General features: G+C 60.7%; 3 protein-coding genes across 3 annotated transcripts in view; 2 read left to right on the top strand and 1 right to left on the bottom strand.

The window, feature by feature from the left end:
- SLC38A10 (solute carrier family 38 member 10) overlaps nt 1-13,800 on the top strand; it is a 30,601-nt gene extending 16,801 nt beyond the window's left edge. The window contains exons 11-16 of the mRNA XM_059485969.1: nt 1,139-1,292; nt 8,397-8,567; nt 8,870-9,331; nt 9,867-9,950; nt 10,533-10,712; nt 11,039-13,800. Coding sequence (XP_059341952.1) covers nt 1,139-1,292; nt 8,397-8,567; nt 8,870-9,331; nt 9,867-9,950; nt 10,533-10,712; nt 11,039-12,135 — 2,148 coding nt within the window. The 3' untranslated portion in view covers nt 12,136-13,800. The remainder of the gene's footprint in view (nt 1-1,138; nt 1,293-8,396; nt 8,568-8,869; nt 9,332-9,866; nt 9,951-10,532; nt 10,713-11,038) is intronic.
- NDUFAF8 (NADH:ubiquinone oxidoreductase complex assembly factor 8) lies at nt 13,800-14,438 on the bottom strand. Its single transcript, XM_059485970.1, has 3 exons — nt 14,335-14,438; nt 14,115-14,225; nt 13,800-14,002 (listed from the first exon to the last, which is right to left on the bottom strand). Exons 1-3 carry the CDS (start codon nt 14,413-14,415, stop codon nt 13,982-13,984), a joined length of 213 nt encoding a protein of 70 aa, XP_059341953.1. The 5' UTR covers nt 14,416-14,438; the 3' UTR covers nt 13,800-13,981.
- Nucleotides 14,439-14,716: 278 nt separating this feature from the next.
- On the top strand, nt 14,717-18,564 carry TEPSIN (TEPSIN adaptor related protein complex 4 accessory protein). Its single transcript, XM_059485860.1, has 13 exons — nt 14,717-14,798; nt 15,011-15,083; nt 15,318-15,409; nt 15,492-15,585; nt 15,716-15,783; nt 15,884-15,962; nt 16,070-16,141; nt 16,309-16,509; nt 16,592-16,748; nt 16,983-17,096; nt 17,213-17,291; nt 17,367-17,501; nt 17,754-18,564. The coding sequence occupies exons 1-13, from the start codon at nt 14,757-14,759 to the stop codon at nt 18,222-18,224; spliced, it is 1,677 nt and encodes a 558-aa protein (XP_059341843.1). The 5' UTR covers nt 14,717-14,756; the 3' UTR covers nt 18,225-18,564.
- Nucleotides 18,565-19,571: the final 1,007 nt, after the last annotated feature.

The following is a 19,571-nucleotide window of genomic DNA, read 5'->3' on the forward strand; positions in this document are numbered from 1 at the left end:
TCGGGCTGTCTGCGGGGCGTGCTGGGAACGGGCCCTGCGGGGTCCCCTGAGCCCGGCTCTGACCACGCTGCTCCCTTCTGGGTGACCTCCCCCAGTGGGTGAGGAAAGCACCCGCCCCTCCTCCCCCTCTGGAAGTGCCAATGTTTTAATTCCTCCTTCCAATTTCACCTCTCCCCTTGATTTGCAGTTTTCTGGCAGCTCTTCCAGTGGTGAAGTGCTCCCTGTGGCCGTTCTTGGTTTTCCCCACACTGAGAAGCATCTTTTTGTTGTGCTTTTTGTGAATTGGGATGTAAATCTGCACAGTGAGGATCGGGAGTCATGGAATCATGCAATGGTTTGGGTTGGGAGGGGCCTTAAAGCTCATCCAGTTCCTCCTCCTGCCATGGGCAGGGACACCTTCCACTAGACCAGGTTGTCCAAGTGCCATCCAACACTTCCTATGACTCATGTGGAATTAGATCCTTTTAGATCAATTTGTCATCACATAACAAGCTGTAAAAATTCCTTTGCTGCTCATCACTTTCTCCTTTTTGAGGTAGAGGAATTCCAAGAGCCCTTCCCTCCATGGGATCCAGATTCCACCCTTCTATTTTTACCCCGTTTGATCCTGGCTTTCTGGGAATCAGGGAGTCGTTTCTCAGCAGCTTCTTGAGCCCTGGGACCAGGATCTGTGTGTGGACATGTTACCCTTGCTTTCAAACCCAAGGATTTTGAAGCAGCTGCCTGGAATGGTTTGGGGCTGTAACCAGGCCAGGCTCTGTGCTCAGCCAGACCTGATTTCATGGAGTTCTTATGCTGGGAGTACCAGGAAATGAGTCTTTGCAGTAGGACTTGTCTGCCACATGCATTTTCCTATCCCTGGGTCCTGCCCACTCACTTCACTCACTTTTGAGCCCTTCCAAAGCCTTTCCAACAGCTTCCAGCCTCTGAAACAGCTTCCATTCCCATGGCTCTACACCCAAAAATGAACCTCAGCCAGGAGCAACTGGTTTTCCTGTTTCCCTCTGACATTTCTCTTCTCTCCCTAACACATGTCACCGTGCTGAGCTTGGAATTCTGTGCAGGCACCGTGGGAATGCCGTGGGGAGCAGTCCCCTTGGATTTCCTGTGCTCACTGTCCCTCTGTCCCTCTGTGCAGATTATCCTGTGGATTGGGCTGGGCATGCTGGTGATCAGCACCTACACCACCCTGTCTGCCACCGAGGACACCCCTGTGAGGACAGAACCAGTGGGCTTGGAGCACCTGGACAGAGAGGAGAGCAGAATTGACCAGGATTCAGTCAAACTTCCAGGTATGTGCTGCTGGAGTTGGGTTTCCCAGCCCTGTTCCCAGGTCACCTCTTAAAAAAAAGGAGAAATTTGTTTTTTTAAAAGTGTGGTGGAAGCAGGGTAATCTCCAGGCAGCTCTGTGCATCTTCCCAGCTTCCTGGGGCCTTTTCCCAGGAAAAGCTGCACTTTTGTCTGCTGGAAAAGCCACTGTGACCTCCAGTGGTCCATTGTGGGAGTTGTTCTTTTGGGAAGGGAAGGGTGTGGTGCAGGTTTGGATCCCCTGGAGGGACAGAATAGGGATTCCTGTTTGGGATGAGCCCAGTGCCCACCTGGCCCACAGGACTGTTCTCCCCTGTGCCAGGCCAAGGACCATCCATCCATCCATCACCCTCGAAGGAAGGGAGATTTATGGGAACTGCCTCTTTTTTTGGTGCCGAGGGTATAAATTTGGCCTCGTCTTTCTCTCTGACAAAGCCTGTGATTATGCCTCAGCTTTGTTTACCGGTCCTTGTTATTTATTATTTGTTTGCTGGGGCTGCTGATGGAATTACGGCTGCTCCTCCCTTTCCCAGCTGCCGCGGAGCGAGGCCGTGGCGCGCAGGTGCCGCCTGACCCCGCGCTGCCCCTCGGCGTCCTGTTCCTTCGCTGCACTTTTGTTTCCTCCTGCTCCTGTGGGGTTTTCTTTTTTTTTTTTTTTGTTCTTTGGAGGCCTTGAAATACCCTCGCAGAGACTGAGAGCGGAAGGGAGAAAGGGGCTGGCTCTAGTGGAGATTATCCTCCCTCCTGGTTCTTGGCTGGGTTCCTGCCCGGCAGCTTGGAGCGTCTCCCACACCGGTGCTGCTGCCGATAACATTCACTCTGGGCTTGCTCCGCGGTGGAGTTTACTTGTGGTTTGCTCGTGGCTTACTCAAGGCCGTGTATGCCTTCCCGGGCACGCGGATGATGCCGGTGAACTCTGAGCAAAAGACGCTCCCAGTCCCTTAATGGAGCCCTCAGCAGGGCCTGGAGGAGGGATGCGATTGAATTCTTCCGTCTTGGTTAATTTTGGAGCAGTAATGGCCAAAGAACAGCTGCTGCTTTCAGGAGGAATCGCTAATGACACGTGTTCTGACTGGGAAAATAAAAAACCCCATAAAACACAGTGTCTGCAGGAGTTTGCTGAATCTTCTCCCCTTCTCGGCGTGAGCCGGGGCGGTGGAGCGGGATGCCAGGCTCTGATCACCCCAGCGATCCCGGGGCCCGCCGGCAGCAGCTCTGAGTGCTGCTGGATTAAATAATCCCACCCGGGAGGAAGGCGGGTTTAGTGCTCCCGGCTCATAAACTTCCCAGGGAGGAGCCCTGCAGCTCCAAGGGGAAGCTCAGCTGTCCCCCGAGGTCCCTTTGCCAATGGGGCTCCCTCCCCGGGGAGGAGGAAGATGGGGGACAAGGACCTGCAGGGGTGGATATGGGGCTGCCCCGGGAGAGCCAGCGCTGCTATTCCTTGGATCTGTGCCTCCCTGTGCCTCTGCAGGATGTCGGCTTGACTAGCAATGAGAGGCGTTAAATGGTGCCCTTCATCCCCCGCCGCGGCTCCCCCTCGTCCTCGCCCGCCTTGTTTTGCAGAGCAGGAGCTGCCGCAGCAGCTGCATCCTGTCCTTGCAGGGCCGCAGGATGCAGGCAGGGCTGCACCTGGGTGCCCTCCGGATGGGCCGAATTCCGCACCCGGGGCTCAGCGGGATCCCACGGCTTCAGCCCTGCTGGCTGCTCAGCCCCTTCCCCAGGGCACAGGGTGCCCCTTTCCTGGCTGCAGGGTGCTGCTCCCAGCCCTTTTCCTGGGTGAAGGGTTCTTCCAGACCCCTCCTTCCAGGCACAAGGTGCTCAGCCCCTTCTCTGGGCACAGGCTTGTTCCATGCCCTTGCCCGTGCTGCCCCATCCGAGGCAAACCGCAGGGCCTTCCCCCAGCGCTGCCTTCCCCGTCTGCCTCCCGCCTGTCAGCGTGTGAGAGGAGTTTTATTGGCCTCTTTGATGTTGTGGAGCCCAGAACTGGAGAGACTTTCATTAAAGCCCTGCCCCGTGGGCCCGGGGATTATGAATATTAGAACATTGGCCTTTTATGTGAACACGTATTGACCAACGGCCTCGGAATCGTGTTTTTCCTAACGACACCCAAGTGCCCATTACAGCCCCAGCCTGTGGTGCTGGAGGTTTTACTGTCAGCAGCTCTTCGGGAAAGGGATAAAACCCCTTCCAGCCCCGTCCTGCGCGGCTGCGCCTCTGTTAAAAGGTTGCTAAGCTGCCTCTGAAAGCTCAGGAAGGCAATTATCCATTAAAAAAAAAAAAAAAAAAGCTAATTAGGCAATTTCTCTCCGTATTTAAAGCACCCTCGAGGGTCTCGGGGGGGGATTAAGATTTTGTAATATTTTTCAGCTCCTTACTTGATCGTTGCTGCTTCATCTTCTCCCTGCTGTTGTGCAATGTTGGGTAACAAAGCCCTGATTCAGGCTCCTTGTGCAAGAACCCTTTTCCCGGTGTGGTGTGCCGGGCACCCTGCTCCAGCCATCCCGCTGTCCTGGGCACTGGGGTGGGTGCTGTTACTTGAATTAGGGTAAAATTTGGGGTTGTGTCGTGCATCCCTGCACCCTCCATGCCCGTGCTTTGCCCCTCAGCAGCGAGCTGCCCACGGTCCCTGCCGGCATTCCCCGGCGGAGCAGCCCCGGGGATGTGTGGAACGTGGCTCCTGCATCCTGCAGGAACAGCTTGGCTCCGCCGCGGCTCTCCCTGGTGCTTTGTGCGAGCGAGCTTTTAATAGTGCCTGTGACACAGAAAAGGAACCAGCAGCCTCTGGTAATTTGGGTTGGTTTTTACTGCTGGTGCGTCAGGAGACAACTGTGAACTAATTTCAGGGATGCCATTCCATAACCTTGTGAAATCTGGACCCGTTTCGGGGGGAGGGAGGGCTCCTGGAGGCGCAGCTGGGCCGGGGGCTCCCCGGGGAGGGCCTGGCCCTGCCCTGCTCCTGGTGCTCGGCACGTCCCAGGGCAGAGTGTGCCCCCAGCCCTCTGCCCTGCTTGCTGGGCTCCGTTTTCCTTGGCACAGGCTCCTGAATCTTGCTCCATATCACGCAATGAAGGAGTTTCAGCAGATCTGGAGCTGCACTGGCACAAGCAGGTCCTGAACCTTATGTCTCGGGTCAGCCCTGGGGTGATGCCCTGGAGTGGGGGGTGAGTCCCAGAGCTCCCTGTGCTGTCCCTAGGGCTCCACCTGGACTAGGGGCGAGCACAGCAGGGCCCATCCCGCTGCCTCTGCCCAGGGCAGGGGCTGTGGGAGCACATTTCAGCTCCGAGAGGCTGGAAAAAGTGTGAGGAGGGATTTAGTGCCTGCCTGGGACCATTGCAACGATCCGAACCAGGAGCAGGGGGAGAAGGGAAGCTTTTAGGTTGCTAATCGTGAAATTTTATGGCAGCCTGGAGAGGCTGTTGCCAAACCACAACACACCCAGGCACGCACACACACAAATCAGCTGCAGGATGCCCCAGCTTCCCCTCGTGTGAGCAGAGCTGCCGGAGAGCCGGGGGGTCAGAGCGAAGCCTCTCGGTGCTGCCTCACACCCCGGCCTCTCCTTGGGAGCCAAAAAGCTTTTACAGCCTCTCAGGCCTTGCCTGTAATGTCCAAGGCCGCCCATAAAACACGACGAGGCGCAGCGTTACTGGAGGACGCTCCAAAGGGACCTGGAGGGCAAAGAAGAGAGGCAGAGCCCCAGCAAAACTCTTCCCTGCAAAGCAGCCGGAGCCCCGGATGGATTTCCAGGCAGCCTGAGAGGTTGTTAATTCACGCCCTGATGATGAACTTAATTTTGTCTCCCGCTGAGCAAATGATGGCTTCGAGGCAGCTTGGCCTTGTTGCGGCGTGGAGACTTTTGGGTTTGTGTTTTGTTTGTGTTTTGGGCTTTTCCTGCATTGTTTGCAGAGCGGGGAACGTGCCTCTGCCTGATTTATGGTGGAAGCTGCCAGGGACACTCCCGGAGCAGAGCGGGGCCTCCCCCGGCCCCTCGGGCTGCCCTGGGCCCGTGGGGGTTCACCTGCTGCTCTGGGCAGGGGCTCGGCTGCGATTAACTCCTCTGCGTCCTGCTGGCAAGGAGAGCTTCCCGTGTTTTCCTTCTTATTTCTTCTTCTCTTATTTCCCCCTCCTTCCTTCTTATCTCCCCCTCCTTCCTTCTTATTTCCTCCTCTCTTGTTTCCCCCTCCTTCCTTCTTATTTCCTCCTCTCTTATTTCCCCCTCCTTCCTTCTTATTTCTTCTTCTCTTATTTCCTCCTCTCTTCCTTCTTATTTCCCCCTCATTCCTTTTTATTTCCTCCTCTCTTCTTATTTTCCCCTTCTTCCTTTTTATTTCCTCCTCTCTCCCTTCTTATTTCCCTCTCATTCCTTTTTATTTCCTCCTCTCTCCCTTCTTATTTCCCCTCCTTCCTTCTTATTTCCTCCTCTCTTATTTCCCCCTCCCTCCTTCTTATTTCCTCATTTCCTCCTAATTCCTTTTTATTTCCTCCTCCTTCCTTTTTATTTCCTCTTTTCCTTCTTATTTTCTCCCTCCTTCCTTTTTATTTCCTTCTCTCCCTTTTTATTTCGTCCTCTTTTCCTTCTTATTTTCCCCTCCTTTTTTATTTCCTTCTCTCCCTTCTTATTTCCTCCTCTCTTCCTTCTTAGTTCCCCCTCTTTCCTTTTTGTTTCCTCCTCTCTTCCATTTTATTTCCTTCTCTCCCTTCTTATTTCCTCCTCTCATCCTTTTTATTTCCCCCTCATTCCTTTTTATTCCCCCCTCCTTCCTTTTTATTTCCTGCTGTCTTATTTCCTCCTCCTTCCTTCTTATTTCCTCCTTTCTTATTTCCCCCTCATTCCTTTTTATTTCCTCCTCTCTTCATTTTTATTTCCTCCTTTCTTATTTCCCCCTCATTCCTTCTTATTTCCCCTCCTTCCTTTTTATTTCCTTCTCTCCCTTCTTATTTCCTCCTCTCATCCTTTTTATTTCCCCCTCGTTCCTTTTTATTTCCCCTTGAACATCGTCTCGCTGCTGGGCTCGTCGCTGTGTGAACAGCCCTGCCTGCGCTGGGGTTCTCTGGATCCCCCGCTCCTCTCCGACCGGAGCCATCTCCCGCCTCCACGAACCAATTAACGAGAAACTTTCCTCCAATAGAGTAAATAATTTCTTGCACCGGGGCCAGGACTGAGCTGGGAACATCCGCAGCCGTGCCGAGCTCCCCTCCCCGGCCTCGGCCTCCCGCTTCCCAGGGCCCCTGGCCAGGGCTGGGCACCCGTTCCTGCAGCCCAGCTTTTCCTGAAAAGGAGGAGCGTCCTGCCCTGACTTGCTGAACCCTGGGAAGTCCCTCAATGGAGAGGGGGACCCTTGGGTACTGGACTCGAATTTCTCAGAAAATCCGAGTCCTTTTCCCCTCCCACCGTCACTCCCCAAGTGAAGGAACGTGGAAATCTGGCCAGCCCCGCACACGTCCCTGCTCTGGGTGTGGAGCTGGGGCTGGACTCTGCGTTTCTGAGAGGCTCAGGGTCCTGCTGGCACAGATCCCTCTGGGCCAGGAGTTTGTACTTAATTTTTTGTGAATTTTTGTTGTTTCCCCCCCTCCCCAGCTCAGGCAAGGCCCACGCAGCTGAAGTTGTGGCAATCCCTTCTTTCCCATGAGTTCATCTCGTAATAAATCGCACCAGCCCTGCGGAGGGGGAGGAGAAAATGGAAAGATGTTTATAGAATTAATTCCCCAAAGGAAATCACACGGGGGAGGGCGAAGGGGAAAAGAGTTGGGAATTTTTTTTTGTTACAGAAGATAGATTTTTTTTTAAGAGTTTGTTGGATGGAAAAAAATCTGCAGAACAACTTCACTGCTGGGAAACAATTCGATTTCCTTCTCTGCTGCTCTCCAAAGGAAGAGTTCACTCCCTGTGTGGGTTTTCTGCCATGCTGGGGGTGGAAGGGACCCTTCCCATCCCATGGAATGTGCAATAGATTCCATGTGGAATACACTGGTCATACCAGTGCTGAATACAGTGACTGGTTTGACTGGGATATGTCTTCCAAAAACATTCTGTCTCTTTGAGGGCAAGGTGGGGGAAAACTCCCCCTTCTCCCTCAGGAGTTTCCCCTAATTAATGCCTGTTGTTTAATCCCCCTCCTCAAAACTTTTGCGGGAAAAGGAGACCTCCCCACCCCTCCTCCTCTGAGAGGCATCTGAAGGGCTGTGGGAACACTCGGGCACTAAAAAGGGGGGGAAAAATCAAAATAAATAAGGTTTTAAGACGTTTGACAGCAAACAGCCGCGGGGAGGTGGGAGCTGGGCTGGAGCCCAGCTCGGGTTCTGGTGTTGGGGGGTTCGGGGCTGGATCGCAGCTCTGCCTCTCCCAGTGCCGCGGGATCCGGGTGTGGATTCCAGCTCGGGCTCTCCCGGAGCCGGGGTCTGGGGCAGGGAGCCGGGGGGATGCTGACATCTGGTGGCACTGCCTCGCAGCAGCAGCCGCCTCCATCCCTGCTCCATTCCCGGTCCGTTCCGTATCATCCCTGCTCCATCCCTGCTCCATTCCCGGTCCGATCCTTATCCATCTCTGCTCCATTCCTGCTCCATCCTTTATCCATCCCTGCTCCATTCCCGGTCCGATCCTTATCCATCCCTGCTCCATCCCTGCTCCATCCTTTATCCATCCCTCCTCCCCCCGTGCTCCATTCCCGGTCCTTTCCGTATCATCCCTGCTCCATCCCTGCTCCATTCCCGGTCCGATCCTTATCCATCTCTGCTCCATTCCTGCTCCATCCTTTATCCATCCCTGCTCCATCCCTGCTCCATTCCCGGTCTGATCCTTATCCATCTCTGCTCCATTCCTGCTCCATCCCCACTCTATCCCCTCTCCATCTCCTTTCCATCCCCGCTCCATCCCCGCTCCATCCCTGCCACTCTTCCCTTCCAGCAGCTCCATACAAACCCACAACAGGGAAAACAACCAGGTGACTCCACAACAAAACCTCTCCCAGCCCCACTGTGCTGAGGCTGGAGGGAAATCAGAGGCTGGGCAGGGTGGGTGAAGGGATTGGGACAGACACAGCAATTCCCAGCTCCCACAGCTCATCCCTGTCTCCATGGTGTGTTTGCAGAGCAGAACCCGGTGGTGGAGGAGCCTGAGGATGACCGTGATAAACCCAAAGTGCCTGAGGAGAAGGAGGAGATGGAGCAGCCACAGATCAAGGTGCCCGTGCAGGTGCCCAAGAGGGAGGAGGAGAGAGGGAAGGTGGAAGAGAAAGTGCAGCTGGACCGTCCTGATCAAGGTAAGGTGATCCTGGGAAAGGGAGCTGGCCTGGGAGCTGGGGGTGTGTGTATGTTTTGGGATTCTGAGACACAGATCCTGAACTCTCCTCCTTACCCTCCCCTCAGTGCACCTCCGTGGTGCTGTTGGTGGGTTGAAGGTGATTTAGTGTTTGATGCTCTGGAGGCTTGCTGGGAACGTGGCCTCCAGATGAGGGAGAGAAGGCAGGGCTGGACAAGGGCAGCATGGAGCTTGGGTATACTGGGTGTGCTGGGTGTGCTGGGTGTGCTGGGAGCCTGCTGCTCTGACCCTGCCTGTCCCCAGGGATTGCTGTGCCCATGGGGGAGGCCCATCGCCACGAGCCCCCGGTCCCACACGATGAGGTGGTCGTGGACATGGGGCGGGAGCGGGAGGAATCCAGCGAGAACAAAGCGGCTCCTGGAGGAGCCAGCGACCGTCTGCTGGAGGAGCCAGCCAGGCTGAAGCCCCCGAAGGAGGCACTGGGGCCAAAGCAAGGCAAGGAAGTGGCTGCTGAGAACCAGCAGCGAGGAGGGACTGGTGGGCCTGTCCCAAATCTGGAGAAGGTCCCGGAGGCAGCGCTGCAGCAGGGGGGAAGGCCGCCCTACAAGGAGCTGGAGCCAGGGCAAGCCAAGCTGGAAGCCAAGGCACAGGCGGCCGTGCTGGACGGTGACACTGCCGAGGCTGCTGAGAGGGACAAGGCACAGCTCCAGCTCCCCAGGAAAGCAGAGGAGGCTGCAAAGCCCGTGGAGAAGGAAGCAGACCCTGGTAAGCTCCTTTCACAGCAGCTCAGCTGAGCAATCTCTTCTGGGCCTGTAGTGCCCCTGGAGTCGGGACAATTTGGTCATTCCCATCTCCATCCTGGTGCTTCCTTTGAACTCCACGAGTGGAGCACGTGAGTGAGCACAGCCCCTCCGGCAGCTGCTGCGGGAAGGGAGGAATCTGGTGGCTTTGACAGCTACTGCAAGAGCTGTCAAACAGTTGTTCGCTACCCGCCAAAATGTCAGGTGCCGTGCTGTTCCTGCACGGCTCCCAAATCACCGGGGACACGGAGCCGGGAGATCTTGACAGGGAACACATTGCCAAGTGCCCGTCTAAAAGCCAGTTAGAGCTGTTCTTGCATGTTAATTGGCCGAGGTAGTTAGTGCTGGCTCGCTGCCACCAGGCACGGGGTTGTTAAATATTGGGTTTATTACTTCCCTCGCAGCCGGCGCCTTGGATGCGAGCGGTGCCGGGACGGCGTGGAGGCGTTCTAGGGAACATCTGCACCGACAGCAAAGCTCTGTGGTCCTTTCCTTTGCAGGTGAGAAGCAGGAGCTGCCCCTCCCAGAGAGAGCAGAGCTGCTGGAGAAGCAGAACACTGAGGAGAAGCAGGAGAAGGCAGGGGGTGAGTGTGTGTCCTCAGGATGTGCAGGGATGGGCTTGGATTTCCTCAGATCCCTCTCTGTGGGAGGATGGTGTCTTGAGGCCACAGCCCCTGCACAGCATCAGGTGGTGCCTGTCCCATCTCTGGCACACCTGGCAGGGCCACTCAGGGACCTGAGTCGTGCTGGCACCTGGGCTTGGCTGCTCCCCTGTGTCAGAGCCCTGGGAAGGGGGAGACAGGAGTGAAACTGCTCCGGCAGGACAGCGGGAGGGGCATGGGCAGGGGCACGTGGGGACACCTGAACGCATCACAGGGAAAAGCTCCTTTCCCCCAAGGCCTCAGCTGCTCTGTCCCTGGGGCTGAGCTCCTCCCTCCAACCTCTGCCTGACAACTGGGGCTTGGAGCCTGAGCTTGGACTTGTGTGCTTGTGGACTTTCTCTCATCCCATCCTCTTCCAGCTTCCTTCTCTCTCTCCTGGCAGGGTTTGTGGAGTCAGATCTTCCTGCCAAGGAGAGCCCTTGCAGCCCATCCAGAGCTGACACGATTTCTGGGGGCTTTGGGTCACAGGGGTTTTACTTCCTCTGTCTTTTTCCCCTTTTCCAGAAGCAGGGCCAGCAAAACTGCTGGACCACAACGTGCTGCTGCAGGTGATCAAGGAGCAGCAGGTGCAGCACAAGCAGCTCCTGGACCAGCAGGCAAAGCTGCTGGCAGTGATCCAGGAGCAGCACAAGGAGATCCACCAGCAGCGGCAGGAGGAGGGCGCAGAGGAGAAGCCAAAGCCAGGTAAGGGCATGGCCAGGGAGCAGGAGCCTTCCAGAGGGTGCTGACAGCTCAGAGTGGCTCTAAAATCAAACTGGGAGAGATTTGAGCTCCTTTGGCACGTGACAAAGTCCCCTTGCACAGCCATTTCTGTAGGGATAACCACAGCTCTGCTCTTCCTCCTGAGCTCCTCTGGCACATGGCAAAGTCCCCTTGCACGGCCATTTCTGTAGGGATACCCACAGCTCTGCTCTTCCTCCTGCGTGGCCCCATCTCGTGTCTCACAGGATGTGGTGGCAGGAGAAGGGAATGTCCTGAGAAACGTTTTCCATGTGGGTTTTGTCCTGCAGCAGAAGCACAGGCAGAGCCTGCTGTGCCCCTCTCCAGGAGCAGGGAGGACGAGGGCCTTGGACCCAAGGGAGACACGGCCGGGAAGGAGCAGCTGGGCCAGCAGCCCCCCGATTCCACCAGGCAGCACAGGGACATGCTGGGGAAGCTGGAGGAGGCTGGGCAGAGGCGTGACATTCCTGTGGCTGCTCCCAAGGAGCGGAAGGTGCCGCTGCAGGAGATTGACAGAGCTGTGAAAAATCCCGTGGAGAACCGGGATCCCCTCCACGGGGATGCCCAGCGTGTTCCAGCAGCCAGAAACCACCTGGAGAAAAAGGCCTTGGCAGAGGATTTGGGAGGAGAACGTGAAGCCAAAGCTGGAAGAGATGTCCACCAGAAGAAGAATTTCCTGAAAGCCGTGGAAGCAGCTACAGCTCCCATCCAAAGAGAACAGCCGGGGGCTGCCAAAGTTCAGGGAGTAGCAGGAAAGGGCTTGGAAAGAGACTCAGGAACAGACCTTAAAGCCAAAACTCTGAGTCAGGTGGAGCCCAAGGAGCTGGCAGGGGTGCCGGACTCTTCCAGTAACAGGAATGTGGCAGTGAGGGAGCAGCACCCTCGGGACAGGGAGCGGCCAAGAGCAGCGCAGGCCGAGGGAGCGGGCGGGCGGCAGCGGGACCCGCCCGGCCACGGGCACGGGAAGGAGGAGGATCCCGGGGAGGAGCCCCCGGGGGGCCGGCAGGGCCGGGGGGGTGGGGGTCCCTCCAACGGCGCCCCTCAGGATGCTGAGAATGGAGCAGCTCCCCCCAGAGATCCACAGCAGCCGGAGCACGACATCAAACCCAACCGGGAGCTGAAGCTGCAGGGGGGGCTGGACCTGCGGCGCAGGAGACGGGACCTGGACCTGCTGCCTCCCGACCAGGAGGAGGAGGAGGAGGAGGACGGGGAGGAGGCTGCAGCAGGAGCAGGGGGGGTTCTGATCGGCCTGAACCCCCTCCCCGACGTGAAGGTGAACGACCTGCGGAGCGCGCTGGAGGCGCGGCTGAGCCGGGTGGCCGAGGGCGCGCAGCACCTGGTGCGCAGCCGCCACATCCAGCAGGTGACACAGGACACCAGCCCGTGACAGTGTGCCTGTGCTCTGCAGGGAGGGCTCGGCCTCACTGAGCGTGGAGAGATCCGAGCCAGCTGCACCTTGCTGGACGCAGTGCTGGGATCCACGGGATCTCCTTGGATCCCTGAGCACCACCCTGGGGTGTGCCTGCGGGTGGCCAAGGAGATGGTGGCACTGGAAGTGACATTCCTGCTGTCCCCTGCCTTCCAGAGCTGCCATGCACCTCGGCTCCCTGCCAGGCCAATGCTTCAAGGAGCTTTTCCAGCATCTCATTCACATCCAATTGCCTTCTCCAGCCATCTCCCAGCTCCTCTCAGAAGCAGGAAGGGGCTCCATGGCCCAGCTGTGCTGAGGGGGCCTGGGATCCATCCTCACCTCGGGAAGGGCTTTACCCCAGAGAGGCCGTGAGCTGAGGACCAGCAGAGCCAGCGCCCCAGTGCTGGACTGGGAGCAGAGCCTCATTTGTCTGGGCCACAGTGGTGGTTTAGGAACCTCATTTAGTAGAAACGCTGCCTTAACTGGGCACAACTGCTGTTGTGCTGCCTCTCTCCCAGGGATGGGGTTCCTTGGCACACACTGGGATCACACAGAGCTCTGCCCCCTCTGCCCTTCCTGGTGCTCCTCTCTGTGCTCTCCAGCTCCATTTTCCCCTCTCAAAAGTGCATTAAGAAGCTCAACTTCCCCATGACCCTTCCCAACCCAGCTTGATTCTCCTGCCAGAAGTGAGTGGTTTGGGAGAAAGCATGGCAGGGCCAGATGGATCCAGAGGCTCCACCTGCCCCTGCCTGTGTTCCCTGTGCTCTTCCCAGCCTCCCCCCGCCCTCTTCTGCATCCAGACAGGTCCCTGCTCCACCTCTGGGAATTTCTTTGGTGAGTGAAGAAGGGAGGAGCTTCCCCAAGAGCTCTGTGTTGTTTCAGGCTCCCCGTGATTCACCCCTTCGGGTTTTTTGGGTTTTGTGTTTTTACATCCCGACCTGCGAATGTACAGAATTCAGTCCCAAAGCTGTCCCTAGACCGGCTGAGAATTCCCAGCCTGGAGCCCTCAGACCTCATCACTGTGGTGGCTTTTCTATCCCGACCTCCAAATGTCTTTGGCGACCTCGAGTCTGTCTCCAGTGGGCCCCTGCAGAGCTGGCACGGGGTGGGACTGTCCCCACCTGGTGCTCCCGGGGTGTCACAGCCCAGAGTGACAGGGAAGCCACCTGGGGAGTCCTTTGGGAAGACCCCCCAGAACGCTGTGGCCTTAAACCCCCCGAACCCAACGAGCTTCTCCATTAACGCTGTCGTCAAGCACAAGCGGCACGGCCGGGAGGCGGGGACGGGCTCTGGAGCTCCAGGGCTGTCCCGGGACAGGGATCCGGGCTGTGGCACATCCACATCCAGCCTTCCCTTCCTGCGGTGCCAGGGAGCCCGATCGGCTCCTTGTGCCCTGTGCTGCCGGCTCCGGCCCCGCGGGGGCACCGCCGCCCGTTCGTTGATCTGTGTGTGAACAGAAGGGACCAAAGATGCTCCTGACATTGATGCTCCTGACATTCCTGCTCTGGGAATGCCGCGGGCACCCCGGCCTGGGCGGCAGCCGCCTTGTCCCGCCGGGATCGGCTCCCCGGGGCGCGGGGGACGCTGGCACGGAGAGCCCGGAGTGCGGGCTGAGCCCATCAATAAAATAAGCTGAAGCATTCTGATCTGAATTATTTTCTTTTTTAATAAATAAAAATAGATCTGTGACCTTCACCCAGCCCGGCGCTGAGCCTGCTCCAGGCCGGGGAGCGGCTGGGCAGCTCCGGGACCGGGAGGGGCACCGTCATTTGGGGACAATCCGGTGCTTGGAGGGTCTCGTTCCCCACCAGCGGCTCCGGGGTCACTTGGGCGTCGCCTTTGCCTGCAAAGAGCCGCGGTCAGGACGGGCCCAGGCCGCCGCCATCCGCCAGCACGGGGACCGGGACAGGGCACGGGGAGCGGGACCGGGCACTGGGACCGGGACAGAGCCGTACCGCGCGGGCGAAGCACTCCCGCAGCGCCTGGAACTCCTGCAGGCACGCGTCCCGCCGCAGCTCCGCCGGTCCCGCCGCCGCCGCCGCCACGCACCGCCCGTAGGCCGCGGCCTGCGGGATCATACGGGACGGGAGCGGGGGCATCGGGACCCCCTGCAGCCGCCCCCCTGTGCCCCGCCTGCCCCGGAGCCGCCCTCCCGTGTGCCCCCACCGGCCCCACCTGGTCCCCGCAGGCCGCCAGCGCCGCCGGGAAGCGCCGCAGCCGCGCCCGCGCCCGCAGCCACACTCCGCGCCCCGACATCGCCTCACGCACGGGCGCCGCCATGCCCGGGCGGCCGCGATTGGCTGCCCGTCCCGCTCGTCACACATCGCGCTAGTCTATTGGACAGAGCCAACCAAAACCACGCCCCTTGAATTGGGCATTCGGCGCGGGCGGCTCTGATTGGTGGAAATGCCGGTTGTTTACTTCCCGCCTCCTTCGGGCGTCAATATCATGAGGCTCTTCCGCCTGGAGCCCCGCCCTCTCTCACGGATGATTGGTTGAACGGCAGAGCTTCGCCCTTTTATTGGTGGAAATCAACTTCCGGGGGGCGGTTCCCTGAGGCCGCCGGGGGAGCGGGCAGGGCCGGTGCCGGCAGTGTCATGGCGGCGCCGCTGCGGGACCGGCTGAGTTTCCTGAGCCGGGTACGGACCGGGGCTTTTAGGGGGTGCGGGGGGGCTGCCGGGGCGTGACGCCACTGCTCACCCGCCACGTCATCGCTGCACCCCCACTCGCTTCTGCAGCGGCCTCACTCCGCCCTGACCGGGCCGGGCCCGGCCCGGGTCCTCGCTCCGGTCCCCAGCACCGGGGAACGGCCCAGGTCCGCCCCCTCTCACGCCGCCCCCTCCTCCTCCAGCTGCCCGTGTTGCTGCGGGGCACGGCCGACGACGAGACCCCGTGCCCAGGGTACCTGTTCGAGGAGATCGCCAGTATCCTTCGGGGAGCCGGGGGGCACCGGGCAGGGAAGGGATCCCGGGGCAGGGAGGGGATCCCGGGGCAGGGTGAGCTCCCCGGGGCTGCTCCAGGCCCTGGTGGGCTTTGGGCTGGCTGGGGGCAGCCGTGGGGCTGTGGGGTCTGGCTGGGACCCTGTGAGGGGCTGAATTCCCAGCACTCGCGGCTGCTGCTGTTCTCCGATCCCGGCTGGATCCATAACCCGTGCCCAGAGATCTCCCACGAGTCCCCCGGGAGCAGCCAGTGCCTGCTGGAGCATCTGCTCACACGGCTGCAGAGCAGCTCCTGCCACGTCAAGTTGAAGGTGGGTTCGTGTTTGGGGTGAGGGGATGGACCCCCCCGCTGCAGGGAGGGCAGCTGTGACTTGTCCTTGTCCCCCGAGGCAGGTGCTGAAGATCCTGCTGCACACCTGCTCGCAGGGCTCGCCGCAGTTTGTGCTGCAGCTGAAGAGGAACGCCAGCTTCATCCGGGAGGCTGCGGGTAACGGCCTGGGGGGACGGGGCAGAGCAGCAATGGGGGGCTGAGACCCCAGAATGGCTCCTGCTGTGCCAGGAGCAGGGTCCTACCTTGCCTGGGAGCGTCCCCCACCCTCCCCTCCGTGTGTCCGCAGTGTTCTCCGGGCCCCCAGACCCCCTCCACGGCAACAGCTTGAACCAGAAGGTGCGGGCGGCGGCGCAGGTGGGTGCTGCAGGGACAGGGCAGCCCCCAGCCCCCTGCTCGGGGACCCTGGGGTTCCCAGCACTGCCAACACTCCTCTCTCTGTGTCTCAATTCCACAGGACCTGGCCAGCATTCTGTTCTCGGATGCCCCGCTGCCACAGCCCCTGGCACTGCCCGCCCGGCCCCCGGCTCCTACTGGTGAGTAGAGCCCCCCAAGCCAGGCCCTCGCTCAGGGGGACAGGGACGCAGCAGCAGAGGGGACCCTGGGTGCCTGTGCCCCCCTGACATTCCCTGTGCCTCCCCAGGGATGGGCTCCAGCCCCAGCCCCTGTGGCTCCCTGCAGGGATTCGGCTTCAGCAGTGACAAGAGCGGCTCCGGTGAGTCCTGGCCGGGCCCTCGCTGGGTCCCCTCCTGCTGAGAACTGGGGCAGGGCCGTGGGGGTCACTCTGTGTCCTCTGAGCTCCCAGAGTTCCCTCAGCCCCCTTTCTGGGGTGCTGGGGTGATCCCGTGGCGCTGGGCTCCCCCGACAGCCCAATCTCTGCAGCTTCCACAGGAGAGGCCCTGCTGAGCAGCCTGCAGCGGGCGGCCGAGGCCGTGGCCCAGGCCGTGCTCCCGGCTCCGGGGGGACCCCGGCGGCCCCGTGGGGACCTCCCCGAGGACACCTACGAGCCCGTCCGAGCTCCGTCCCCCGCCGGCAACCCGGCCCCGCCGCCCCCGGCCCCTCCTGCACCGCGTGCGTCCCGAGGTGGGTCCCGGGGGGGGGTTTGGGGGTCCCCAGCCGTTCTGGGGGACTTGGGGAGCCCAGCTGAGCAGCGCTGTCCCTGCAGTGAGCCACCAGGCCGGGCAGGCCGGGGGAGGCTGGGAGGAGGCAGAGAGCGGGCACAGCTCCCGCGAGTCCTCGCAGGGCCACGAGCGCGGCCGCGCCTCCGACTCGGGCAGCAAATCCGGCAGCGACAGCCGGGAGCTGAGCCACGGGGCTGACAGGTGAGAGGGGCCGGGGGGGCTGTCCCAGCTGCATCCCCAGAGACCCTCTGCTCATTTCCCACACCTGTGGTCCGGAGTGCCCGGCACTGCTGGCTGTGCTCCCTCTGGGGTGTTTGTCCTGCCGGCCGTGGGTGGGCGGAGCTCAGGGTGGGGGTCCCTGTGTGCCAGCGGTGTGCAGGGACCCCAGGAGGAGCAGCAGGTGGCCCCTGTCCTCACGGGGTGTGTCCCCAGCAGGGTGGACGCTGACAGCCCGGGTGACTGCCGCAGGGAGCTGAGCCTGGTGTCGGGACTGACGCGTGGGGCCAGGGTCTTCCTCACCAGGGAGGAAGCTCAGCACTTCCTCAAGGAGTGAGTGTCAGGTGCTCCCTGGGGCTGGGGGGCTTCAGCTCCCTTTCCTGGCTGCCCAGGCCAGGACTCTGGGGTGGGAAGGGGCTGCAGGTGACTGTGGCCCCGTCCCTGGGCAGGTGTGGGCTCCTGAACTGTGAGGTGGTGCTGGAGCTGCTGGGCCGGGCGCTGGAGGATCCCAGTGACAGCGTCCGCATGGTGAGCACGGGGGCTCCCCTGGCAGGGCTGGGGTGGTGTTTGGGGGCCTGCCAGCTCAGTTGCCCTTCCCCACAGAGGTCCATGTGTGCCATCTCTGCCCTCGGCTGCTCCGACCTGCTCTCCCCAGAGCAGATCCTTGCTGTGACCCAGCAGCGCCTGCAGCACCTCAGCCAAGGCAGCCCTGGGCCCGTGGCCAACCGAGCTACAAAGGTGACTCTGGGGACATCCCTGTGCCCAGTCCCTTGGGTGGGGGCTCCTGGCACAGGTGTGACAGCCCTCGGGGACACACAGCCCTTGGGCGTGGCTCTGTGATTGTGCCAGAGGGGTGGTTGGGCTGAGTTTCCCAGGGCGGGATGATGCTCCCTCTGAGCCCTGGGACATGGGGACAGTCCCTGTGCCTGGGAGGTGCCAGGCTGATCCCCTTTGCCGATGCTCCTCTCACTGTGCCCACCCCCATCCCAGATGCTGCGGCAGTTCGAGGCCCTGTGCCGGGCCCAGCCCTCCCCGAGGGCCCCACGCCCACCCTCAGCCCCCTCGGCCGGGGATCTGCTCATGGACATCCCAGCCGTGGCTTCTGAGAGCTTCCTGACCCCCCTGAGCCCGGCCCCGAGCCCTGTGCCCCCTGCAGCCCCCCCTGAGGAGCCGGGGCTGGCATCGGAGCCGACCGGGACCGCGGTGCCAGCCTGTCCCTGCCAGCAGGACGGGGGCAGTAGGCTGGCAGGGGACATGGCGGCCCCCAGGCTGTCCCTGTTTGCTGGCATGGAGCTGGTGGCCTGTCCTGGCACGATGCTCCAGCCACACTCACCCCCGGCGGAGCCACAGGCACTGTCCCGGCCCCAGGACGGGGACACGGACGGAGGGACGGACACGGACGGAGGGACGGACACAGACAGCACCCTGCAGCCCTCAGCCTTCGCCTTCCTCAACATGTAGCTGCTGTGGGGCCCCGGGGGCTGCGGGGGCTCTGCCCCCCTCCCTGTGGGGCCTGTGCTGTCCTGGTGCCTCGGGGGACACGGCCTGTGATGGCCACAGGGCTCCCAGCAGGTGACAAGGTGACAATGTCCCTCGTGGTGTTCAGGGCAGGCAGAGGGGCACGGCCCCTCGCTCCCCTGAGCTGGACAGGGGTGTGGGACACGCCGGGACTGAGCTGGGGGTGCCATGGGGACCCCAGCATGGCCACGGGTGCTCTTGGGTGGCCCCCAGCTGCAGGCTGGGCTCTGTGGGGTGGGCTGGGGGCAGGTGCCACCCCCATGGCACCCACCAATAAACCCCACTCGGGCCTGGGAACGTGTGACTTCTTCCTGCGCCGCTGCCTGACCCCCAGCCCCACATTTTCCGACACCCCCGTGGCCCCCGACAGCCCCACTGCTCTCCCCCGTGCTGCAGCCCCCCTGGCAGCCCCATGGTTCCCCCCTTTCTCCCCTCATAGCCCCACTTTTTCCCATGGCCCCCAATAGTCCCATCAGCCCCCCTGCCCCACAGTACCCCCTCCCCAACCTGGCGTTGGAGCTGTATTTTACGCCTCCATTTCCTTTTTATCTTGACGTTTAAAATTTTCTTTTATTAAATAATTAAACCATATATCCCTACATTATCCAAATCACTTATCATCAATACACTTTCAATTAACCTTCCTCTATACTTCCTAGTATCAAAAACAATAACCTGCCCCTCATAGTGCTATGACTCCCCCATCTTTCTCGCAGCTCCCCAGTAGCCCCAGTCCCCCTCTCAGATCCCCAAAATCCCCATTTTCCCCCCAAAATTCCCATTTTTCCCCCCACAAAACCCCATGGGAGCCCCGCCCACATGGATAAAACCACGCCCCTTTCCCCGCCCTCAAAGCCGCGCCCATCTCAATCCTCATGTCTCATTGGTTAACTCCCGGTAAGCCCCGCCCCCGATGGCAGCCGCGCCTTCTTCATCCATTCCTCCTTATTCCCGCCCTCTTCCTCCGCCTCAGCCAATCGCGTTTCTTCGCCCGCCCTCTCCTCCCTTCCCATTGGCTGCTGGCCGGCAGCCCCGCCCAATGGCTGTGTCCGGAGCGCGGCCGTAGGTGAGGGGATGGGGGCGTTTAATGGCGGCTGAGGGGGGTCCGGGGGCGCCAAGGGAGCTCCAGGGGCAGCGGGGCAGGGCCCGCGCCCCGCTCTCGGCATCGTCCCCGGGCCGCGGGGGTCTCACCCGGCTGTGGGTGCGTGGGGCCCGGTACCGTGGTGGTGAGGGGCCGGGGGCTGCGGTCTAGGGGGGCTTGGAGAGCTCGGGGTCTGGGCTGGGGGTCCG

Source organism: Ammospiza nelsoni, chromosome 19, assembly GCF_027579445.1.
Source record: "Ammospiza nelsoni isolate bAmmNel1 chromosome 19, bAmmNel1.pri, whole genome shotgun sequence".
Classification (NCBI taxonomy): Eukaryota; Metazoa; Chordata; class Aves; order Passeriformes; family Passerellidae; genus Ammospiza; species Ammospiza nelsoni.

Coding starts and splice junctions, on each gene's coding strand:
- NDUFAF8 (XM_059485970.1), bottom strand. CDS start 14,415: ATGTCGGGGCGCGGAGTGTGGCTGCGGGCGCGGGCGCGGCTGCGGCGC. Junction 14,226..14,334: donor TGGCGGCCTGCGGGGACCAG/GTGGGGCCGGTG, acceptor ATGATCCCGCAG/GCCGCGGCCTACGGGCGGTG. Junction 14,003..14,114: donor GGGAGTGCTTCGCCCGCGCG/GTACGGCTCTGT, acceptor GGCTCTTTGCAG/GCAAAGGCGACGCCCAAGTG.
- TEPSIN (XM_059485860.1), top strand. CDS start 14,757: ATGGCGGCGCCGCTGCGGGACCGGCTGAGTTTCCTGAGCCGG. Junction 14,799..15,010: donor GGCTGAGTTTCCTGAGCCGG/GTACGGACCGGG, acceptor CTCCTCCTCCAG/CTGCCCGTGTTGCTGCGGGG. Junction 15,410..15,491: donor CCTGCCACGTCAAGTTGAAG/GTGGGTTCGTGT, acceptor CCCCCGAGGCAG/GTGCTGAAGATCCTGCTGCA.